The sequence below is a fragment of the Alligator sinensis genome, unplaced genomic scaffold (assembly GCF_000455745.1).
Source record: "Alligator sinensis unplaced genomic scaffold, ASM45574v1 scaffold558_1, whole genome shotgun sequence".
Classification (NCBI taxonomy): domain Eukaryota; kingdom Metazoa; phylum Chordata; order Crocodylia; family Alligatoridae; genus Alligator; species Alligator sinensis.
In genome coordinates this window covers 511,336-531,214 of record NW_005842792.1, presented here as the reverse complement: position 1 = coordinate 531,214, position 19,879 = coordinate 511,336, and the positions used below count along the sequence as shown (strand labels likewise).

General features: G+C 42.6%; 1 protein-coding gene across 1 annotated transcript in view; it reads right to left on the bottom strand.

Annotated features, from left to right (window-relative positions):
* ROR1 (receptor tyrosine kinase like orphan receptor 1) overlaps window positions 1–19,879 on the bottom strand; it is a 73,692-nt gene that overhangs the window by 2,388 nt on the left and 51,425 nt on the right. The window contains 6 exon segments of the mRNA XM_025191179.1: window positions 1–3; window positions 5–420; window positions 6,952–7,163; window positions 14,042–14,287; window positions 15,228–15,545; window positions 16,834–16,961. The exon segment at window positions 1–3 is cut by the window's left edge and continues 2,388 nt beyond it. Of these exon segments, the coding sequence (XP_025046964.1) occupies window positions 1–3; window positions 5–420; window positions 6,952–7,163; window positions 14,042–14,287; window positions 15,228–15,545; window positions 16,834–16,961 (1,323 nt within the window).

Genomic DNA, 19,879 nt, shown 5'->3' with positions numbered 1-19,879 from the left:
TCCTGCTGCAATTTGAACTGCAATATGCAGGAAATCCCCATGATCCAGACTGGATTTTACAGTTCCATCTTCATCACTGCTACATCCAACATCTGAGTGTGGCGATCTCATGATAAGAAATTCATGAAGGTCCCCCTGGTTCATGTATTCAAAAAGCATGCAGATTGGTTGTTCCTGAGTCACAACACCTAGGAGACAGACAATGTTAGGATGATGAAGTTCTGCCATCAGAGATGCCTCCTGTTGGAACTCTGCCCACTGCTGTGGATTGTTAAAGTCTTTTAGTGTCTTGATAGCAACAAGCTGAGCATGGTCCATGCCAGGAAGATAGAGATGCCCCTTGTAGATTTTGCCCAAAGCACATTCACCCAGTTCTTCCATAAATCGAACAGCAGAAAGTGGCAATTCCTTAGCTTTGCTCTGTTACGATCAACAAAAGACATATGTTAGAATAATAGGGTCAACCCCAGCCCACCTAAACAAACAATACCTTAGCTAGAACCTGCTAACGAGACCCAAAATACCTGTGCCTCACTGCAATACTAGGTACAACTTAAAAACTGTGCTTCTCTTGGGTGAGAGGAGGAGACCTGAAGGGAATCTCTATAGGCCCCTGCACTGTCAATTTGAGCTATATACTAGCTTTGTTCCCCGGTACGTGGGATGTAGGCAGTGGCAGAGATGCACTAGTATTGTACATCAGGTGGAATTTGGAAGATGCCAATACACAGTATCCATGTAGATCTTCCATGAAAGCTTCTTTATTATAGCTGTCTAAGAGGTAGGAGGATTTCCCTATAATAAATTGAATAACACATTCCAGCATCCACATAAGGCTAAACAGAAGTAAACGCAATGCTTAATACAAGGCCCATTATGTCTGTACTGTAGCAAAGTCCTCCAGCAATTCTTTTTTTGGTATATTAGATTAATTTCATTTCGGCTACACCTATGTTTAACTTAAGCATGTACTACATTAGAGCCTATAAGTCTGATGTAAATTTATTTTTAAACCTGTTTTTTGATTCAATTAAGTTTAATTCATGAGCTGGTTATTAATACTTGTGTGCAAAAGAGATTACTTCTATTTACACTTCAGTGAATATGCAATCCCCTGAAAAAACACAGGACAGAATAGGTTGGAAAAAATATCAGATGGCCAAAGGAGAAGGTCCCAAACTTTTCAAACCTATTGGCTAATTTGAGCAGAATAATTCATATTTAGACTCCTAAATAAATCACCTCATTTTTCATAAGTCCTGAAGGTTTTCATCACCTTTGACTATAAAAGCCACTCATTTAGGTGCCTTAATATGGAATTAAGACTCTAACTTTGGGCTCTCAAGTTTGGAATCTACATTTAGGAAAACAGCATAGTCAGAAATTAGCATTTACATTCCTGGAATACTAATCAGCACAGTTTTGTGTGTGTAACCTGGACAAATAATTTACAATTAAAAAAAAAAGTCATTTCCAAGTTGCCTGCTCAGAGTTAATGAATTAATTGTACTGACCACTAACAATTTCAGATAAGTACTTCATCGGTAAAAAAAAAAATAAAAAAATCCATGAAGACATTTAAACATGCAGCCAGTAGACTGTATGGTGATGGCAGGAAATTAGCTGTATTGTTGAAGAACAGATGGTTTATATTATACAAATCCTTTAGGCTAAAACTTGTTTAGGTCTGGCATATTGTAAATTATATTTTAGTAATGAAAGTGAAATGACCTTGGTCCGACCTCAGGCAGGGTTTGTCTGTTTGAACCAACATAGTGGAAAACTATGAAAGAAAATGAAGTCATAAAGTTTTGGCAGGAAGGGCTCATTTCAAGTTAAGCGCTTATAAATCTGCTTAGTTTTTGTTTGACAAGTATTTGTCATACAGTGGTGTACAAAATGTAAAGAAGTGTAAAATACATATGAGGCATCACGCCAAAGTAAACCAAGTACAAAGGGAAAAAAGAAAGAATGAAGCCCACTACTTCTATCTCTTTATCAGCTGCTTGCATTAGTTGAATGACAAGATGGGTTCAGTTTATTATATTCTCTAAGGCAGCTAGGTCCCTTAAAACTGAAACTGGCTTTTGGCTTAAATGTTAACATTTTTATTTGTAAGAGTAAACACACATCCACCTCAGTATAAGCTTTAACTCTAAGATCATTTTTATCTAAGTTGACATGAATATTGGATACAATATTTTAAAGTAGGAATCTATTTCCTGTCCTTTTAAATGCTATTTGGAAGGCGATCAAAACAAGGGGAGATGCTTACCTAATGGGAAAACACAAAATTGGCATACATGAAATCAGAGTTTTTGAGCTTATTACTTTAAATCTAAAAAGAAAACACTGTGGTCTACATTTTCAAACATTTCTGGGCAAGCCACTGTGCTCATGTGTGTGTATTGCATCAATGTGTTAATGGCCAAGGGTGAAAACTTGAGCTCATTGAATTTGGATGCTCCAAATGTCAGTCGGGCCACAATTCTTCCCAGGTATAAAATACTTCCATGCAGAGATGCATATGATGCAAACTTTGGAACCAGATGCAGTAAAAATGTTAGTAGTAGGGATTTGTTTTTTTTAAGTGTACATTTAATTTACCACATGTTATACATTACAGGTATGGTGTGATTTTTGAATGGGTATTAGCATATTCTCTCTACCAGATTGTCTCTTAAAATAAAAAATCAGTAGCTTTAAGGGGGAAAAAAAAATCAAACAAGATAACCACCTGTGCCATGTATTCATTGGACTGAGTGTTTTGCAAATGGCAAGCAGGTCAAGTTCTGGGTGACTTTGCATAATATGCATACACTACCAAGAAAATGTCTCTATAATTTAAGGAATGTGCGTAGAATACTGTCGCCCCTCTGGATGCTTGGGCCATGTCTCTAGTGCTTCCTTACCAAGCCTGACTTCCTCTCAGGTTCTCCTGCTCTGGGGCATGTACTCAGGACTCCTCCAAGATGTCTATGCTGCCCATTTGCTGGTTGTGGGTGAAGACGGAGCCGGAGCAATTGGGCAGGGCTTATATCTTGACTGCAGCTATGGGTTTGATAGGGAAGCACTATGTATGCAGCTTAAGCCTCCCCAAGGTTAAATACAGTCAAAAAGCTCAAGGCTGAATCAATTCAGTCTTCACAGGTTAGTCTACACTGCGTAGATTGAACCAATAATGATTTAATTCAGGGGTGTCAAACTCATTTGACCCCGTAGGCCACGTGAGTGGTGTGGGACTGGTCTACAGGCCAGACTGAATCTACAGGCAGGCCCTGCAGTCCAGTCCTGCTACAGTCGCCAGCATGGCCCTAGATCTGCACATGACTGCTCAGGGGCTATGCTGCATGTGGTGGCTGCTCTACCGCTCCATGGGAATCACGCGTGGCCATCCAACACAACCTGCATGCTGCCTGTAGGTCACTGCATGACCCACAGGCAGCACCAGGGATCACATAATATGGCTTTGTAGGACAAATCCAGGCTGCAGGCTGTATCTTTGACATCCCAGACAAGTTTTAGTGGTTAGACCAGGCTACTTTTCAGGAGGTTTAATAACCAGCTCAAACAAACAGAGAGCTTATGTGGAAATTCTCTCTCACAACTTCCAGAAATGTTATAGAGATCAAAGGGTCAGGTTTGGTTAAACATCAGAGTGCTGGAGTGCTTCACTGCACAAACCTCATCCCCTTTTGTAGCTTTCTGTCCCTAGTACAAACGCAGAACAGGAGGAGACGCATGGCACTTCTGACCATGAACTGTACAATGATATAGAGGTCCTCACTGAGACAAACACATGATGTCAGTAGTAAGGAGTGTTAGCTAACATTTTAAACCAAAACCGATAGCTTACATTACATGTATAACTATAACTATAGTTAGCCATAGCGTGCATCACTTAGCATTTTTCAGATACTGTACTGTATTCTCATTATGAGTGAGCTGAATGAAGAACTTGGATTCAAACAAGGCTAAAACTGGGGGAAGGTCAGATCCAGCTTAGTGACTTGGGTCTCACAGGCTTTTTAACTAACCCATAACCCATCCCCATTTCTTGAGTTCCTAGGCTTACTTTTTAAATGAGGTTTCGCTGTCAAATTTTCATCGCTAAGTTTCTTTGTTTAGGTTGCATTTACTTTGTTTTAGTTTATAGCGTGTCCTATCCAAAAGTCTCAGCCTTTTAATTAATTAAAAAAATATTTTTGAAAGGGGATGTGTATTATGTTGTACATTAGAAAGCCAATGCTATCTACAGCATATATATTTCTCTCCAGATGTACTTTTCCCGGGGTCTGCAGGTCAAAAGTCATGTTCTATAATTTTGCAAATCAGTTAAGAGATACCAAGGACTAATTCTGTCCAAGGTGTCTCCAAATGCTTCCAAACAAAAAAGGTACTATCTGAAAATGATATCTCATTATTCATGCCGTATTGTGCCTGGGCAGTCAGTACTCTATTTTCTCAAAAGAATGTATGCTGTGGCTTTACCTTTCCCGTTAACTTAGAGCCATGTCACATGTTACACTAAAGACAAATTAGCTGCACTTAAAACCAACCGTCCATGCATTCAAGCAGTAAAACATGTGCTCAGTGTATTTGTATTGTAGCAAAATTAAGACTTTTCGCCCAAGGAGTATTTCCAGATCATATTAAGTACACTGGTTTACCTATTCTCAGAGTGCTCCACAGAGATAAAACAAGTAATACATAGTCCTCCTGGCACCAGCAAGATCCAGAGGCAGGAGTGGTATCCCTCCCAGGCTCAACTCCTCATGACTGCCTCTGTTCGCTGCCAGTGGCAGAGACATGGCTTACCCTGGCATCCCAGGGGTAAGCACTCCTGGGCTGAGCAGTGCTAGACATGTGGAGGGAGGGTGCAGGCTCCGGGCATGGGGGTGCAAAGTAGGACATAGAGGAAAAGGAGCCAGTGGGGACCAGCGCTGAGGTATAGGCAGCGAGCGATGCCTTTGGTGCAGGGCTGGTGCCTCTCAGCAGCTAGAGTGCTCCTTCTGGTACTTGTCCTGCTGGACAAATTTGGGTTCTGCGAGGCAGGCAGGCAAGAAACAGCATCAGATTCCCTGCAGTGCCGGTCTGGGGAAGGGGAGTGCGGGGCACAGCTGGTTCCAGACCTATCCAGAGCAGGGCAAAACCCCAAACAAAACAAGCAACCCTTTCAATAGAGCGTATGACGGACTACTGAGAGAACATGCTCCAAGTGTTCCATGCCACAAGACTCTTCATAGCAAAAGATTAACCCTGATTTAAACTTTCTGCTGTCCTTGCACGTTGCTAGGATATTTCCCCGTAAGATCCTTCAGCCTCTGCCCCAAGTTGCTTCCACCTATAACACAGAGACATTCTCTCTCTCTTTTAAACTTGGATTGGAACTACACAGACATACGTAATCAGACTTCCAGAAGGGAACAGCATAAATCATCAAAACAGCTCTCTCTGTCCTCCCTTTGTAAGACCCTAAAGCCTGACTTGCAAAGGAGGATGACAAGGAAAAGGAATTGGTGGGGATCAGGTCATGTGGGCATACAAAAAGAAACTTCAAAATACAAAGGATTATTTAATTAAGTCACTTATGCTACAGCCACTATTACCTGATTCTATATACCTGATATTCATAAGCAATTAGTGGCCATGTCTCTCCTATTGCTTTATCAGACCTAAAACTGATCACAGCTCCTGAACATCTGCACACAGGGAAAGCACAATAGAAATATTAAATTAAGTATTTCTTAGACTCAAAGATTAGCTTTGCTAAAAGAATGCATTAGACAGCAACATCTGTAGAAATAAATCTCTGGTTCATGTTGCTCTTAATACTTAAATTTAATTACAAATGTGGATCAATTTTGCTATATCATTTTCTAACAAAAATTACTTGCCAACAGGTATGTCTAGACTATTTATGAAGTTTTCTAATGTATTTTCTTTTAGATACTGATTTACATTGTGAAATGCATCTAAGGACTTTCTATTGTTAAAGAGAATGGGCAGGGGGTGAGGAATTAAGTGATTTCTTTAAAACTATTCTCAGGGTTGTCTTCTGCCTGTAGGTGGCAGAACCTCATTTGCAGCCAGAAAGGTGACTGCTATGTGTACTTCCAGCTGCTGGCCTGAGAACAAACAATAAGCTGGCTGTTAATCACTTTTGCAGGCTTTGCCTCATTTGTAAGACTGCATATTAACTTTAACAAGTGCTTCACTAATTTGGTGTTACATTAAGGGGCATCAGTAGCTGCCAAGTGCCATTTGTGAACAGTGTCTCTATGCATCACTAAGGCAGGCACAGTACATGTGATTAGACTTCTGAGGCTTCATTTTGATAATTTCTCTTGTAGCTAGAAGAATGTGTGAGCTTGGACACACACGGAAGACATCAGGCTAAAGCGATTTCAGCTGAGCAACAGGTGAAGCAAAAATACAGCTGATCTATATAAAAAAGCCTCCTGCTACATTCAATAAAATAAAAGAATGCATCTTCATCCTTCCCCACACTTACTAACTAGAACAAGGCCTCCAAATGAAAAGCACAATTCAGGACCACTTAAGAAATGGTTGCATACTTTGTTCAAACTAAGGCCAGTTTCTTTTTAGCCAGTGATGACTGGCCATATGGAAATATACTGCAAACCATGATATACAAGTTGCTGATGACAATAGAAATGCTTTCAAAAACTTCATCCAAATGTGCTAACAGATGCAGTGTGTTGGAAATCAATTGGGTATAATGTTTTAAATCTGGATTGATCAAAGAACAATAGATAGATATTTGGCTGGGGTGTTATGACCCCAGCACTTGTTCCTGCCCGGGGCGGGAGGGTTGGACCTGATGATCTATTTAGGTCCCTTCCGACCCTAAGCACTATGATACTATGAACGCTACTCTGGGCTTTTAGAGAGAGCAATTTATGAGACAGAAATAAGGTGCAGAATTACCTTTGGTTTGTATGCACTTAGCATTGACATCTCTACATTTTGCCCTCTGACGTGTTTGGGTTGTCTTTGGACTGGAGGAGAGGAAGACTTCTGATTGTTACGGCAGATGCAGATGAAGAAGAATAGCAGGGCTATAGCCAGGGGAATGGTAACACTTGGCACCAGTATGTACAGGATTTCCATTTTATTCTTCTCTTTTGAGTCCTTAGAATCTATTTCAGAAAAATGAGAAAGAAGAAAGAAGGTGAAAACAGTGAAAAACAAATTACATGTGAAATATGCACTGCAAAAGAATGAACTCCTCTATGTACTGGATATGCTTCAAAAACACTAGTTTACTTTCAGAAGAATCATGAAGTTCTCTCATGTTATTAACCCAGCAAATGATACATGAAAAAGCTGCCACTAACTTTACTGCAGCAGAGTTTTGATTTCAAAGTCTAGATGCTCTTATTAGACTCTTTGCTGGAGGGGAGGGAAAAAAGAGGGAACAGGAAAAAGTAACCTGCTCAAGATCACACAGTCACTCAATAGCAGTGCTGGGAATAGACCCCACATCTCTTGAAGTCACAATGAAACACCCATGCTTTTAAAATGTATTGCCTCTCCTGGTTCAAACCTGGGGACCCCAAAGGTACACAGTGATCCATAGGATAGCCTGATATTTTGCAAGAGCATTCCCAAAACAGATTAGAGTCTGATTATGTACAAATTAATACTGTCGCTGCAGGGTACAAAGCAAACTTTGAAGAACACCTTTGAACTCCCCAGCAAACAATTATCCACACTATTAGTGTCAGATTTCCTGTATTCCCAGTAGGCATGACACTTGCTAGAGGCCATACAGTATGTTTCTCAAGTAAGGATTTTACAGTTGTTGAGTTAAAAATGAGATGAGCTAGACCAAAAAAGCCTTTCTTTTTCCCAAGTGGGATGTGGCTGCTATGCATCATTAAATGAATGCTGCTTATTTGGTGCTAAATGTAAGGTTAATCATTTTCTAATTCTGTATTTTGGCAGCCACAGAGGGGTGTAGCTTATAACTGGCTTACTAAAAAGTAGCCTATACTCCCCTTGGTGTACAGGAGGCTTCTGCAAGTAACCTCTCTTCAATGCTAATGTCAGCTGCACATATAACTCCTGTGTGCATCTCACAGGATGCTGAAGCACCTAGGAATACATGCAAGTCAGATTTGGCTGAGACATTTTGATTGATTACATGGTCAGGTGGGTGGCAAATTGGCTTATGGGATGCACCCAGAGAGTGGTGGTGGATGGGTCGGTATGGACTGGAAAGATGTGGGCAGTGGGGTCCCCCAAGGTTCAGTCCTTGGACCCGTGCTGTTCAGTATCTTCATCAGTGACTTGGATGAGGGTATGGAGAGCACTCTGTCCAAATTTGCAGACAACACCAAATTATGGGGCAAAGTAAACACACGGGTGGGCAGGGAATGGATTCAGGCAGATTTGGACAGGTTGGAAAAATGGGCAGAACAGAACAGGATGCAGCTTAACAAAGATAATTGCAAAGTGCTGCACCTAGGGAGAAAGAATTGCCAGCACACCTACAAATTGGGAGATGACCCTCTAAGTAGCACAGTGGCAGAAAGGGATCTTGGAGTCATAGTAGATTCCAAGATGAACACGAGTCGTCAATGTGACAAAGTAATAAATAAAGCTAACCGCACGCTATCATGCATTAGCAGGTGCATCACAAACAGGTCTAAGGAGCTGATACTTCCCCTCTATGCGGCATTGGTGAGGCCACAGTTCGAGTACTGCATCCAGTTTTGGGCGCTGCACTTCAAGAAGGATGTGGATAACCTTGAGAGGGTTCAGAGGAGGGCTACTCATATGGTTAGGGGACTGCAGGGAAGGCCCTACAAGGAGAGACTGAGGGCCCTTACAAGGAGAGACTGAGGGACCTGGATCTCTTCAGCTTCCGCAAGAGAAGGCTGAGAGGGGATCTTGTGGCCATCTACAAATTCACTGGGGGAGGGGAGCAGTAAGGAATAGGAGATACTCTGTTTACCAGGGTGCCTGTTGCAGGGCACTAAGGTACCGGCTCCTTTAAGGGCAGAAACTGCCTAGAGAGAGGGCCCTAGGAGCCAGGCAGAGCCCCCACAGGTGCAGGTTGCCATGGCAGCAGACTAATGAGGGAATTAGCCTACACCTGCACCTGGAGAGCTGACCAGAAGAAGGCAGGGCCCTGGATACAAACCCCAGGGCTGGGACTGGAAGGACACACAAACCCCAGGGCTGGGAAGGAGTTCCTGCAGTGATGAACTCCCCAGAGATGCTGTGGCTGCCTGATATGCTGCCTATAGGACTAATGGGGCTCCAGGAGCTCATCAGGTTCCTTGGGCTGTGAGGTACTTAATGCTTGGGGAGAAATTTGCCCTTGTATTCCACCATAGCCCAGGGGCTCATATTTTGGTTGTTGTTTGTACCCCGGCAGACCAGGCTGAGGCTATTGGGGCGGAGGAGACCTCATTGGGGCACACTACCACATAGAGCCCCAGTGTCAGAGGGTGCAGTGACAGGGCTGTGGAGGGTCCAGTGCCGGGAGGGGGGGTAGAGACCCCAGTGCCAGATGGCACAGTTACAAGGGCCCAGGGCCTAGTGACAACAGGAGGATGAGCTAGATGGAGGCCTCATAAAAAGGGACAATGTTTAATTACTACTTGTGAGGCATGGGGTGTAGTAAAGGGCAAGTTGAGGAACCATGCATCTAGCTCATAATGCTTGGGATGTCTCGTGAGTCACCTACTGAAGGCGGGGCCCATCAAAGGGTCCAATAACCTGCAGGGTGTAGGGGGTCCATCACGACCGTGACTGAGCAGTAACTCGAGGGCAGTCTCCCTATTTATTACTTTTACCAGCAGCAAGACGTGGCAGGTGAGATTAGAAGGAGCCTGTAGGGCGGAGCTGTCATGGTCACGGAGCCCTAGGGATATCATGGCCATTCCTGAGGACTCCTCATCATGACAGCGCCCCTTGGGGTAACTAAAAACAACGGCCACAAACTGATAGAGAGCAGATTTAGATTGGACATCAGGGAGAACTTTTTCACGGTAAGGTTTACCAGAATCTGGAATTGGCTCCCAAGGGCGGTGGTGCTCTCCCCTACCCTGGAGATCTTTAAGAAAAGACAGGACAAGCACCTGGATGGAGTCATTTGATCCCAGCGCTCTTTCCTGCCCAGGGCAGGGGGTCGGACTCAATGATCTACTTAGGTCCCTTCTGACCCTAAAAATCTATGAAATCTATGATTACATCTGGGGACACGTAATGGGTTCAGACAGGCTGACTGGTCTGGAACGTTTAAACCAAAACAAAACAAAAGGAAAGTATCTATGGGGGTTTGTACAGGGGTTTAATTCTCCCTAAATTGAAGGGGTGGTTTTTTAAAAACACCCCTTCAATTTAGGGCAAAGTAACTCCCCCATGTCATGTAGAACCTGTGTTGGAGCCTGATCCTTACCTGCCTCCCCAGTGGTGGGAAAGGGAGACCACACTGCTGGTGGACAGAGCAGTCCCTGAGCTGCGTGTGGGGGGGTGGTGTTTCCCTCTACAGCAGTGGTGCCCCTTCCCCAGGTGGCACCTTCCCACAGACACCCAGCTCAGGCGGTCCCAGGGGGTACTAGAGCCACAGAGGGAAGCACCAGGAACCCACACAGCTCAGGCAGGCAGGCAGGTTCTGCGGGGTGGGAAAAAAACAGATCAGGCTCACCTTTTTTTTCCGCCCCCCTTACGTGGAACCTTCCTTCCCAGGCTGCTGCTGGGCTGCTTGCACAGCCCCTGAGCTGCACCGGGCCTGATGCTTCCCTTTGTGGCTGTAGGGTTGAGAAACTAAAACTCCTCAGAGGTGTTTTACTTTTCAGTACTCCAAAGTCATTTGCTACGTCCCAAAGTCATTTAAGGCACATTATGCCACCGAAAGTGCTACAGCGGCTGGAATTAACACGCAATACACTGCCACATGTGCAAACAGCAATGCCATTAAAGCAATGCAAAAGGCATTTAATCCTCTTTAAACCTGCTTTAAAGTGTCGTCTACAAATGCTATAGTTTTAAAGAATGCCTGCACTGAATAGTTCAAACACTGTAGAGAGCTAAATAGTCATTAGTGGAGTCCTATACAGAGATGGACAAATAACATGCAAATTATTCTTTAGATGCATTTCATCTTTCTTTCTACTTCCGTCTGGAGGCATCTACTTTAAATCTGCTATGCCTCTCCACCAAACACACTTCACATTTGTCTGAGTAGCTAGGCACCTGGTTCTCCCCTGCCATGCTTCTGATTTTTCTACCTCTTGTATCTTGGAGCATGCATTCTCCTTGCCCAGTTGCTAGCTCTGTCTTGGTCTGCTTCCACTAAAATCATTCTGGGGCTTCCATCTCAAACGCCAGCCCCTTCTTCCAATTGCTGTTTCCCTCCAGCAACCAGGTGCCGCTGCTCACTAACACCTACAACTCTAGTTCTTTCACCTCCCTGACTGGGTTTCTCTGCTTAGAGAGATTTGCTCTTCTCCTATCCACATTCCATGTTTGGACTGCAACCCCTCCTGTAGCTGGGTTCTGGTTGCCAGGTCATAAGGATGGGGTATAAATAGCAATGCTTTTACATGTGCAAGAGAGTGTAACTAGTTCTATTTAAAGACCGTGGGCAGGTGCAAATCTCCAGCGTTGCTGGGCATAGTGAAGGGGTTTGCCATCCGGAACAACTGGCTGTGCTTTCTGTCAGGCTGGTTCACGCCAGAATAGCCTCCTCATTTCTGCACACTCTGCCTTCTTGCAAGGCCTTTCTACACAGCCTCACCCTTGGACTGTTCTTCTATATTTCACATATGTCCAAATCACAGACTTCAGTGCGGCAGCCTGAGGAAGCACTCAAAGACTCTATTAGAGAAGGAAACAGACAGCACCTAAGCAGTTAAGCATCACTTCATCACCTGTAGGTGTCCCAATCAACTGAAATGACCAGTTCTATTAAGGAGCGGCTACTGCTATGAAGCCTCATTAGGCTCAAATTGGCTCCTTGGGAGACAACTCAATTAAGCTGGTTTCCCAGCTAAGCAACTTCCCATTAGGCACAGTGGACAATACATTTACAAATGTGTCCAAATTGGCTCTTTCAGTCAGTGTAAAAACAACAAAAACTGCCTACACAGCATTTTACATTTGCAAAAATGCCAAAGAACATTAACAATCAAACAATTAAATAGCCGCCCAATATTTACTTATATTTAAAATAATAAAACCACCTCTCTCATGCTTGAGATTCCCATATTGCTTATATAATAAATACAATGAAATTAAACATGCCATAAAAAACCTTTCACACAAATTCAGCATGCCCGGCAGTCAGTCAGCATGGGTGCCTATACTCATGCAGGGAGGCTGCTCTGACACACTGTAATTACAGTGCATCAGAGCAGACTCGATTGTGGTAATTACTGCACTCCAGCAGACTCCAGCATCATGTGTATCAGCATCCCTGCACTGAAAAATGGTGATGGGGCACTTTAACCAAAGCTCATTTGATGATCTATTAGCACGGTTTTTACCATGACACCCTACTACCGCACAGTGTTATACAGTGTTGTATAGGCTAATATGCAGTAAGCATCTTGTGTAGACATGCCCACTGTGTGGGAGAGTCTGACCTAAGGACTGCTTGTGACTATAGCCAAAATGAAGTTTAACTCAGAACTGACTACCAAGGAACATCATTAGAAAGCACCCCCATTCCAAAAGCAAAGTTTGTGTTACTGCCCTGGCTTCTGGACAACATCATCATTGCATGAAACCTGCTACTAAAATTTCCTAGAACATTGTTGGGTGCCTCCTCCAGGACATACCTGGGGGTCATTTGAAGTTGTTTTTCAGAACATCTTTTTAATAAAGATTGACTAAAATGGGAGCTAGTTAGTCAGATCCTCCTCTCAGTTGCCCTCAGACCTCAAGCACTCAAGCAGATAGATGAGGTCTCAACTCTCCAAGTTTTTCAGAAATAAAAATCTGTCTGGTAAAGTTTTGCAAAACCAATACCAAAAACCCAGCTGACAGGATTTTGCAAAACCATCCCCATTTTTAAAACAAAGGCTGAACTGCATTAAGCCAGATTACCGTTTATTAAACCCATTCCAAACGAGCAGCATCCACTATACATATTATGTTATTTTATTTTACTTGCACTAAGAGATGACATTAATTTTTAAGGAAACACTGAAACCCTAGAACAGTCGGGCCAGCCTTTTCAGCAGATGTGCCAAAAATTACCCCTGCACCCTCCCCAAGTGATCCCCTTCGCTTGCCCAGTCAACTGCTCTTTCAATTCCCAGCTCTGTGCTTCCTACCTGATCTGCTGCTCTGCTTTTTGCTTCCTTCCCTGTGCTCTCTGTCTGATTTGCTTTCTGTTTCCTTCCCTGTCTGCCACTGTTCTGCCTGTCCCTCTCCAATCTGCCATGTGCCACACACACAGGCTGCCCGTGCTACTTGTGGCACCTGTGCCATAAATTGGCCACCCCTGTTCTTGAACATGACATTCATAGATTGTAAGGCTTGAAGGGGCCTCGGAAGATCGTTGGGTCCAGCCCCATGCACCAAGCAGGAAAGATAACAGGTTCACGTGACCCCAGCAAAGTGACTGTCTAGTCTCCTCTTGAAGATTTCCAGGGTAGGCGATTTTACCATCTTTGGAAGGAGCTTATTCCACAATCTGGGCACCCTGACTATAAAGAAGTTTTTCCTAATGTTGAGCCTGAATCACAATAGAACAACTTGTACTTCAGCACAAGAGCTTAATTTCAGTAACTTTTCTTAGCAGAGTACTTTCAAGCCTCTGCTTTAATAATCCGATGCACAGGTACTGTAAGGTTCCCCTTGGCAGGGAATTTCCTGTTTCAGATGCTGTGGCTTTACTGCAAACACTGTACGCAGTCTTCTTTCCAAGAGCTTCCTTTCCAAAGCATCCAAGAAGACCATTCTGTGCCCAGCTACCCAGAACTTATGTGACAGTAATTCCTGACTTTTTTTTCCTTTAAAAACAAAACAGGGTAAAATGGAAAGGTTTAGTATTTACCACATGCTGGGATGTCACAGAGCTCAGACTTAAAGTTTTCATCTAAGGTAAAACACCATGGGGCTTCTTTCTGATTTCCGGGATTGCGGCAGTAAGAATGGCCCCCATTGAGCTCTGGGTATCTGACAGCGGTGAAAGTGTGTGTGTGCGGATACTGGGAATTCCATGGCTGGCACTGCCGTCCGGACTTGGTCACACTCGCAGTTCCTCGGTAATCTACTCCAGTGCTGTTGTAACATTTGTGATCTGAAAAACAACAGGACAACAGCTGATTGAAGTGAGTCAGAAGTCAACCAGCCATCCTAGCTGCTGGTTGCCTTGAAACTGCCTAATTAAACTCCCAGCCACTGAGCACATCTCTGCTGGCCTGAGGCCTGGAAATCCAGTTTAGGAGTAAGGGCTCTCAATCTGCTGTGGCCATAACACCGGGCCTGCTTTGCATTACATTCCTGGGAGGATTTAAAGCTTATGCTGCAGTAATGAAAACAGCTTACTCCAAGTATTTTTAATATAAAATACATGAGAGAAGTCAAAACTACAGTGGGAAGCTAAATTGCATCTATTATTTTTGATATGAAGAGAGATAATTTGTGGGCCCTGAATTTTTTATCTGACAATTTCAGACACACAAACATTTGATATTGTAGTAACTCAATAACCAGTCTGATCAAAAGAGTGAGCTCCAGCAAATGCCTGTAATTATGCCTTATTAGACAAGTATGGCCAAGGAACCTGATACTGCAAACCTTACTTATGATGAGCAGTCCTTAATCACACCAGCAGTTCCACTATGTACACAGTACTATGGAGGGAAGGATATCATACCTGGGGGTTGCAAGATCATAACTTCCGAAGTTTATTGATATTAAAATGTTACACGTGAAAATAGGCGTTGATTAGTTACTATTCATGAAAGAAGATCTGAAGCCCATAAACTGCTATCAGCCTAATTTGAGACATAACTAAGAAACTAGACAAAAAATAAGTACAGTATCAAGTCATTCTGAATTTCTGTGGGTTCTGGTGTAATCAAGCGCAATCTTCTAACAGCCTGGTAATTTGAGAGAACAATATTTGTGCATTTTCAAAGCCCATAACTAACTCAGAGTCTCAGGCACAGAGCAATTAGATACAACCTTTGCCCACTGATGATGGTTTTTGTGTGAAGTCGACAACTTTCACTTACTTTTATTTATAGGATCTGCCATAGGAATTCCAATCCGGATACAATTCACAGCTTCTGGGCTATCTGGCTGGGGAAGATCTTCGCAGTTTGGCAGCTTTAATCTCATAAGAATCATTGGATTAGATCTAGCAAAAATATACTCTGTTTGACACAGAACATTTTCCAGGATTTCACATTCATCACGGCATAGATCCCGGGGCTTTGGAGCTGATGAGGTCTCATCGCAGTACGGGAAAGCATAGTGGCACAGCGAAGGAATAGCAAACTGGGAGCACTTATCAGATAAATGACTGGAAGTGCCAATCATGGTGAAGGCAGCTGTAACACAAACAAAAGCATTTCACTTACTATGACAGATGCTTATTCCTGTGCATTGAGCTCAACAGCATAACCCCTACTTCAGTAAATTCCCATTGTCAAACACGTACAAAGCAAGGCAAACAAGTTAATTTTTCCCAGGAAATACAAGGAACTATTATTTTCAGAATGTTATATAACAGAGGGGATAAACGTATATTTAAAAATACAAGATGATAAATACCTTAAAATTTGATAATGTTCATTTCAGCCGCAGAGAAATTACATTTTGTTTTCAACATTTCATTCGTTTTAAGCATGTCCAACAAAACAAAAAGCAACCTGTAGTTAAGTTGCTTTTTCCCAGCTGGTTTGTAAATCACCTAAATATTTCTTCAATTTCTTTTCATAGAAAAGGGCAGTTAGTCTTATGGAACACTGTATGCTTCTTTCAACAATTTTTATTTCAAGAGATCCAAGTGCAGTGTTCAGACTTAAACAGATATAGCATATGAACTGCTATACAGACACAGATCACTTTGGCTATTAATGTAGTACAATGTGAGCCACAGTTTTAAAAGTGCATGGCAATCCTGCCCAACACTTCAGGAAAATAAACGAAAAACTTCATCCAACTGAAACTGCAGGAGGAATAAAAATCCTGGAATGCAATTATCTCGGCTGGAAAACAGCCAAGATTAACACATCTAAAAACGTTTTTAAAATACCATGACATCTTTACAAGAAGGTCAGAGATCTCTGTTAACTGTCTCATCTAAATTACAGCATTTCTATCAGAAGAATGACCCCTAACAAAAGTTGAAGCCTCCGTCCTTTTTTGAATCAGAGGCAAGAATGCCACCTGTTGAACCTTGTCTGCCTATATCCTTAGACCAACACGGCTACAACCTAAACCCCTGCAACCTGTTGAATTACTAACACAACTTTCTTCAGCACCCCTGGGTTTCATTAGCAATCTCTCAAACAACCATTCTTCCAGTTTGGCCTTGCTTAGCTATTAAAAACAGTGCAAAGGAGTCTAGTCGTGAGCCATCCCCACAAAAATACTTACATAATAAGATGAAAGACGTACAGCTAGTTAAAAACCTTTGCATGCTTGAACTGACCCACTCCACTAACATTATGCAATGCAGCCATCCTGATTAAGTTTTACTGTTGTGATATTTGCAGCAACCAAGGAGGCAGCAAAAGAGATAAAACAGGAAAACATGGTTTTGGTGATAAAACGCTCTAGCTGTTCTCTGTTAAAAGATGTATGGTAAAGGAGGAGCAAACAGTCTTTACACACCTGTAATTTGATTTTCTATTTCACCTTGCATATGTAAAGACTCCATATAAATTGTTCGATTCCCAATAAACCTTGCACAAGCAATTCCTCTGTATGGCTGGCAGAAACCATCCTCTTCATACTCGTCTCTAAAATCAATGACATACACAAAGGGATAAATACAAATTTCAGATGGAAGTCAGCAAAATGTCACTAGAAAGAGTTTGCATTCATATTACTTGAGACAGCTTTGAGGATTCTGCTGTCTTTATCTTGCCATCCAGATTCACTATGGGTGATAGGTAAAAAACACATCAGCCCCTCCACCCTCTAAACCCTGTGTCAAATGATTATATGGTTCCTGGGTTTTGCAAGAAGCATTCCACAGGCTTCAGTGCCTTGGGTGAGCTTAGCTTGTCCTGGGTGAGCCCTGAAAGCTTCTGTTGATGCTGTATGATGGTTTTCAATAGTCGGAAAAAAAATAGCACAGTGAAATACACAGAACACACATTGCAGGTTAGAAATTCACTAATTAGTGAATACAGGTAATACAATATTACAGGTGAGACAAAATTCAAGTTAATGTTGTCTTAAATGCATCATTTCTGCATCAGGGAAAAGACTGTATTCAGGAATAATGAAAAACCGTCAAAGCATTTTCCAAATGTTTTACTTCAGAAACCTAAATGCACTAGGAGAAACAACATTAGATAGATAGGACCAGTTTCTATTCCCGTTACTGGTATTAGGCATGCAGGTGGATTTAGGTAGACAAATGCAATCCTGTTCCACCCTGCTCAAGTTCGGATGGTGGTGTGTTACAAAAGTAGATGGGACAGATTTTTCAGGGTCTTGAACAGGGTAGAATAAAATCACACGTAACTTGTCCACTTGTCCCATAGGTGGAATGAAACCTAGTCCATATGGAATTAGAAGTGCAGACAAAATATTATAGCTCTTGAAACACCAGTATTTAGTACCTTTAAAATGTGGAGGAGCTTCCTCCATAACTTGCAACAATTATTCATAAAATGGGACAGGAGCTAGAATGGACATTATACAGATACATTTTTTTCATTCGGTGCTTTGTTTTAGGCACTGTATGAGACATTTAATACATAAAGCCAGATGTGAAAATATTTGCCAATATTCTTCAAACAAAGGGAAGGGAAATTACCAAACCTCAGAGGAATAGACCACTGCTTACTTTGAACAGATAATCAGCAGCTAACATTGGACTTGTAATATAATTCATTTTCTGAAGGCATTTGGGAGGGTGAGGATATTACCTGGCTTGAAATGGAAACAGCATTTGACTTCCAGTGCCCCTTCTGACATTACCTTTAAAGCAAAATTGAAATTGGGACAAGACCTGCCAAAATGGGTACAGCACTTACACCGAGGATACTTAATGGAATATTAGCTTCAAACCTTGATATGGGCAGGACAATAAACTGGCTTTTAACTGATCCTGGAAAATCCACCCCTTTCAAGGCTCAGATTTTGAAAAAGTTTTTATGAAAAATCAGATTGTGATATTAACACAGATAAGCCAGAGGCTCTTTTAATTAGTCTGTTATTAAGCTTTATAAAGCAATTTTTCTTCTCCTCTGAGGACCGGGGATGTAAGAGCTTGGAAATGCAAATTCTGCTTAGGCTCTTTCTTATATTTAACATGTGTCTTACAGGAAGTCTCAGATATCACAGCTGAATTTCACAATGGGTTGTAAAAGTGACTGAGTTAAGGTAAAAGGATTATAAGGAAGGTGGCATTAGATGTCCTTGGGGGCACTCCCAGCCCTTTCTAGAAACTTTCTCCAGAGTGGTGCCTGTGAACTCTCTCCAAATTCACATGAAGAGACTAGAAGTCTTGAATCAAATGAAATAATGAATGCCTGTGAAGGAGGGCCAGGGATTGAGGCCCTTCCATTAGGCATCTGGGCTCATGGAATGATGGCTCCAGTAGGGGCCCCAGTAGGACTGAAACGTTGTGTAGTTTAGGTATGCCTGGAGCACTGTGCATTATACAAGCTGCAAGAATTATCATCTTCCATGACTTATTCTTTTCCCATTGGTAATGAAATCACAACTTGCATATTATCATCTCAGTGTGCAAATTTAAAGGCATGATGAGAAAGGCAGGTGGCCTTTCACCTCTTATGACTACAGAAGAAATGTTTCCTTTCCTTTCCTTTCACTGTAGTAAGATCTTCCAGACCTGGGCTACTATGAGTCTTTCAGATTTAACAAAATTCTTACATAAAGATAACACCAAAAAGTTTCACAAGTGGCTTATGCCTGTGGTAGCCTAAGTCTTACTGAAGCTCAGTAGGTAGAACCTCAGTCCCAAAGGGGAGTGAGAGAAGTTACACATAAACTGGTTTAAGTGATCAGAAACTGGTTTCAACATGTAACAGAACAGAAGTTCAGTGCACACAAAACAATTTCAAAATGGCTAAAACTGGTTTAAGATAAACCTGGTTGAATGTAGTATCAGACTTAACTGATTTAGGTCAAACCGATTTATGAAACTTCTGTTCCAGATCCCTTCCCAGTTCAAGTTAAATCACAGTTCCCCAGTATCCCAGGATACTTTTCAGCCCTGTGCTGTGCTGGGCTGTGCTGTTTGCTTTAGAGAAGAGGGTTGGCCCTGCACCTGTGCTCCCTAGCTAGCCTCACTGGTTGGCTCACTGCCCACCCCCCTCAGGCAAACCCCTGCTGGGGTCTGGGGCCAGGGAGGGGGTTAAACTCCACTCCCTCCAGGTATGGAGATGGCCTGCCTTGCTCACTTAGCGCTGGCTACAACTGTGGACTACAAATTATAGAGGCACCTGGAAGCAGGAAGAAGTGATGAGCAGCCCTGCGGAGTCCTGCTACTGTAATTCTGGACTGCAAATCTCAGAGAGCAGGAAGAGGAAGCAAACACACAGCCCATGCTGGCTACATGCCAGCGAGCTGTGTTCTAGCGGCCCCTGGTGTCCAGCTTGGGTCACAGCAGGCACGTGGCTGCATTTCCTGAATCAAAAGTGAATGTCTATTCGTTTGCTTATTGGTTCAGTCTTTGCAG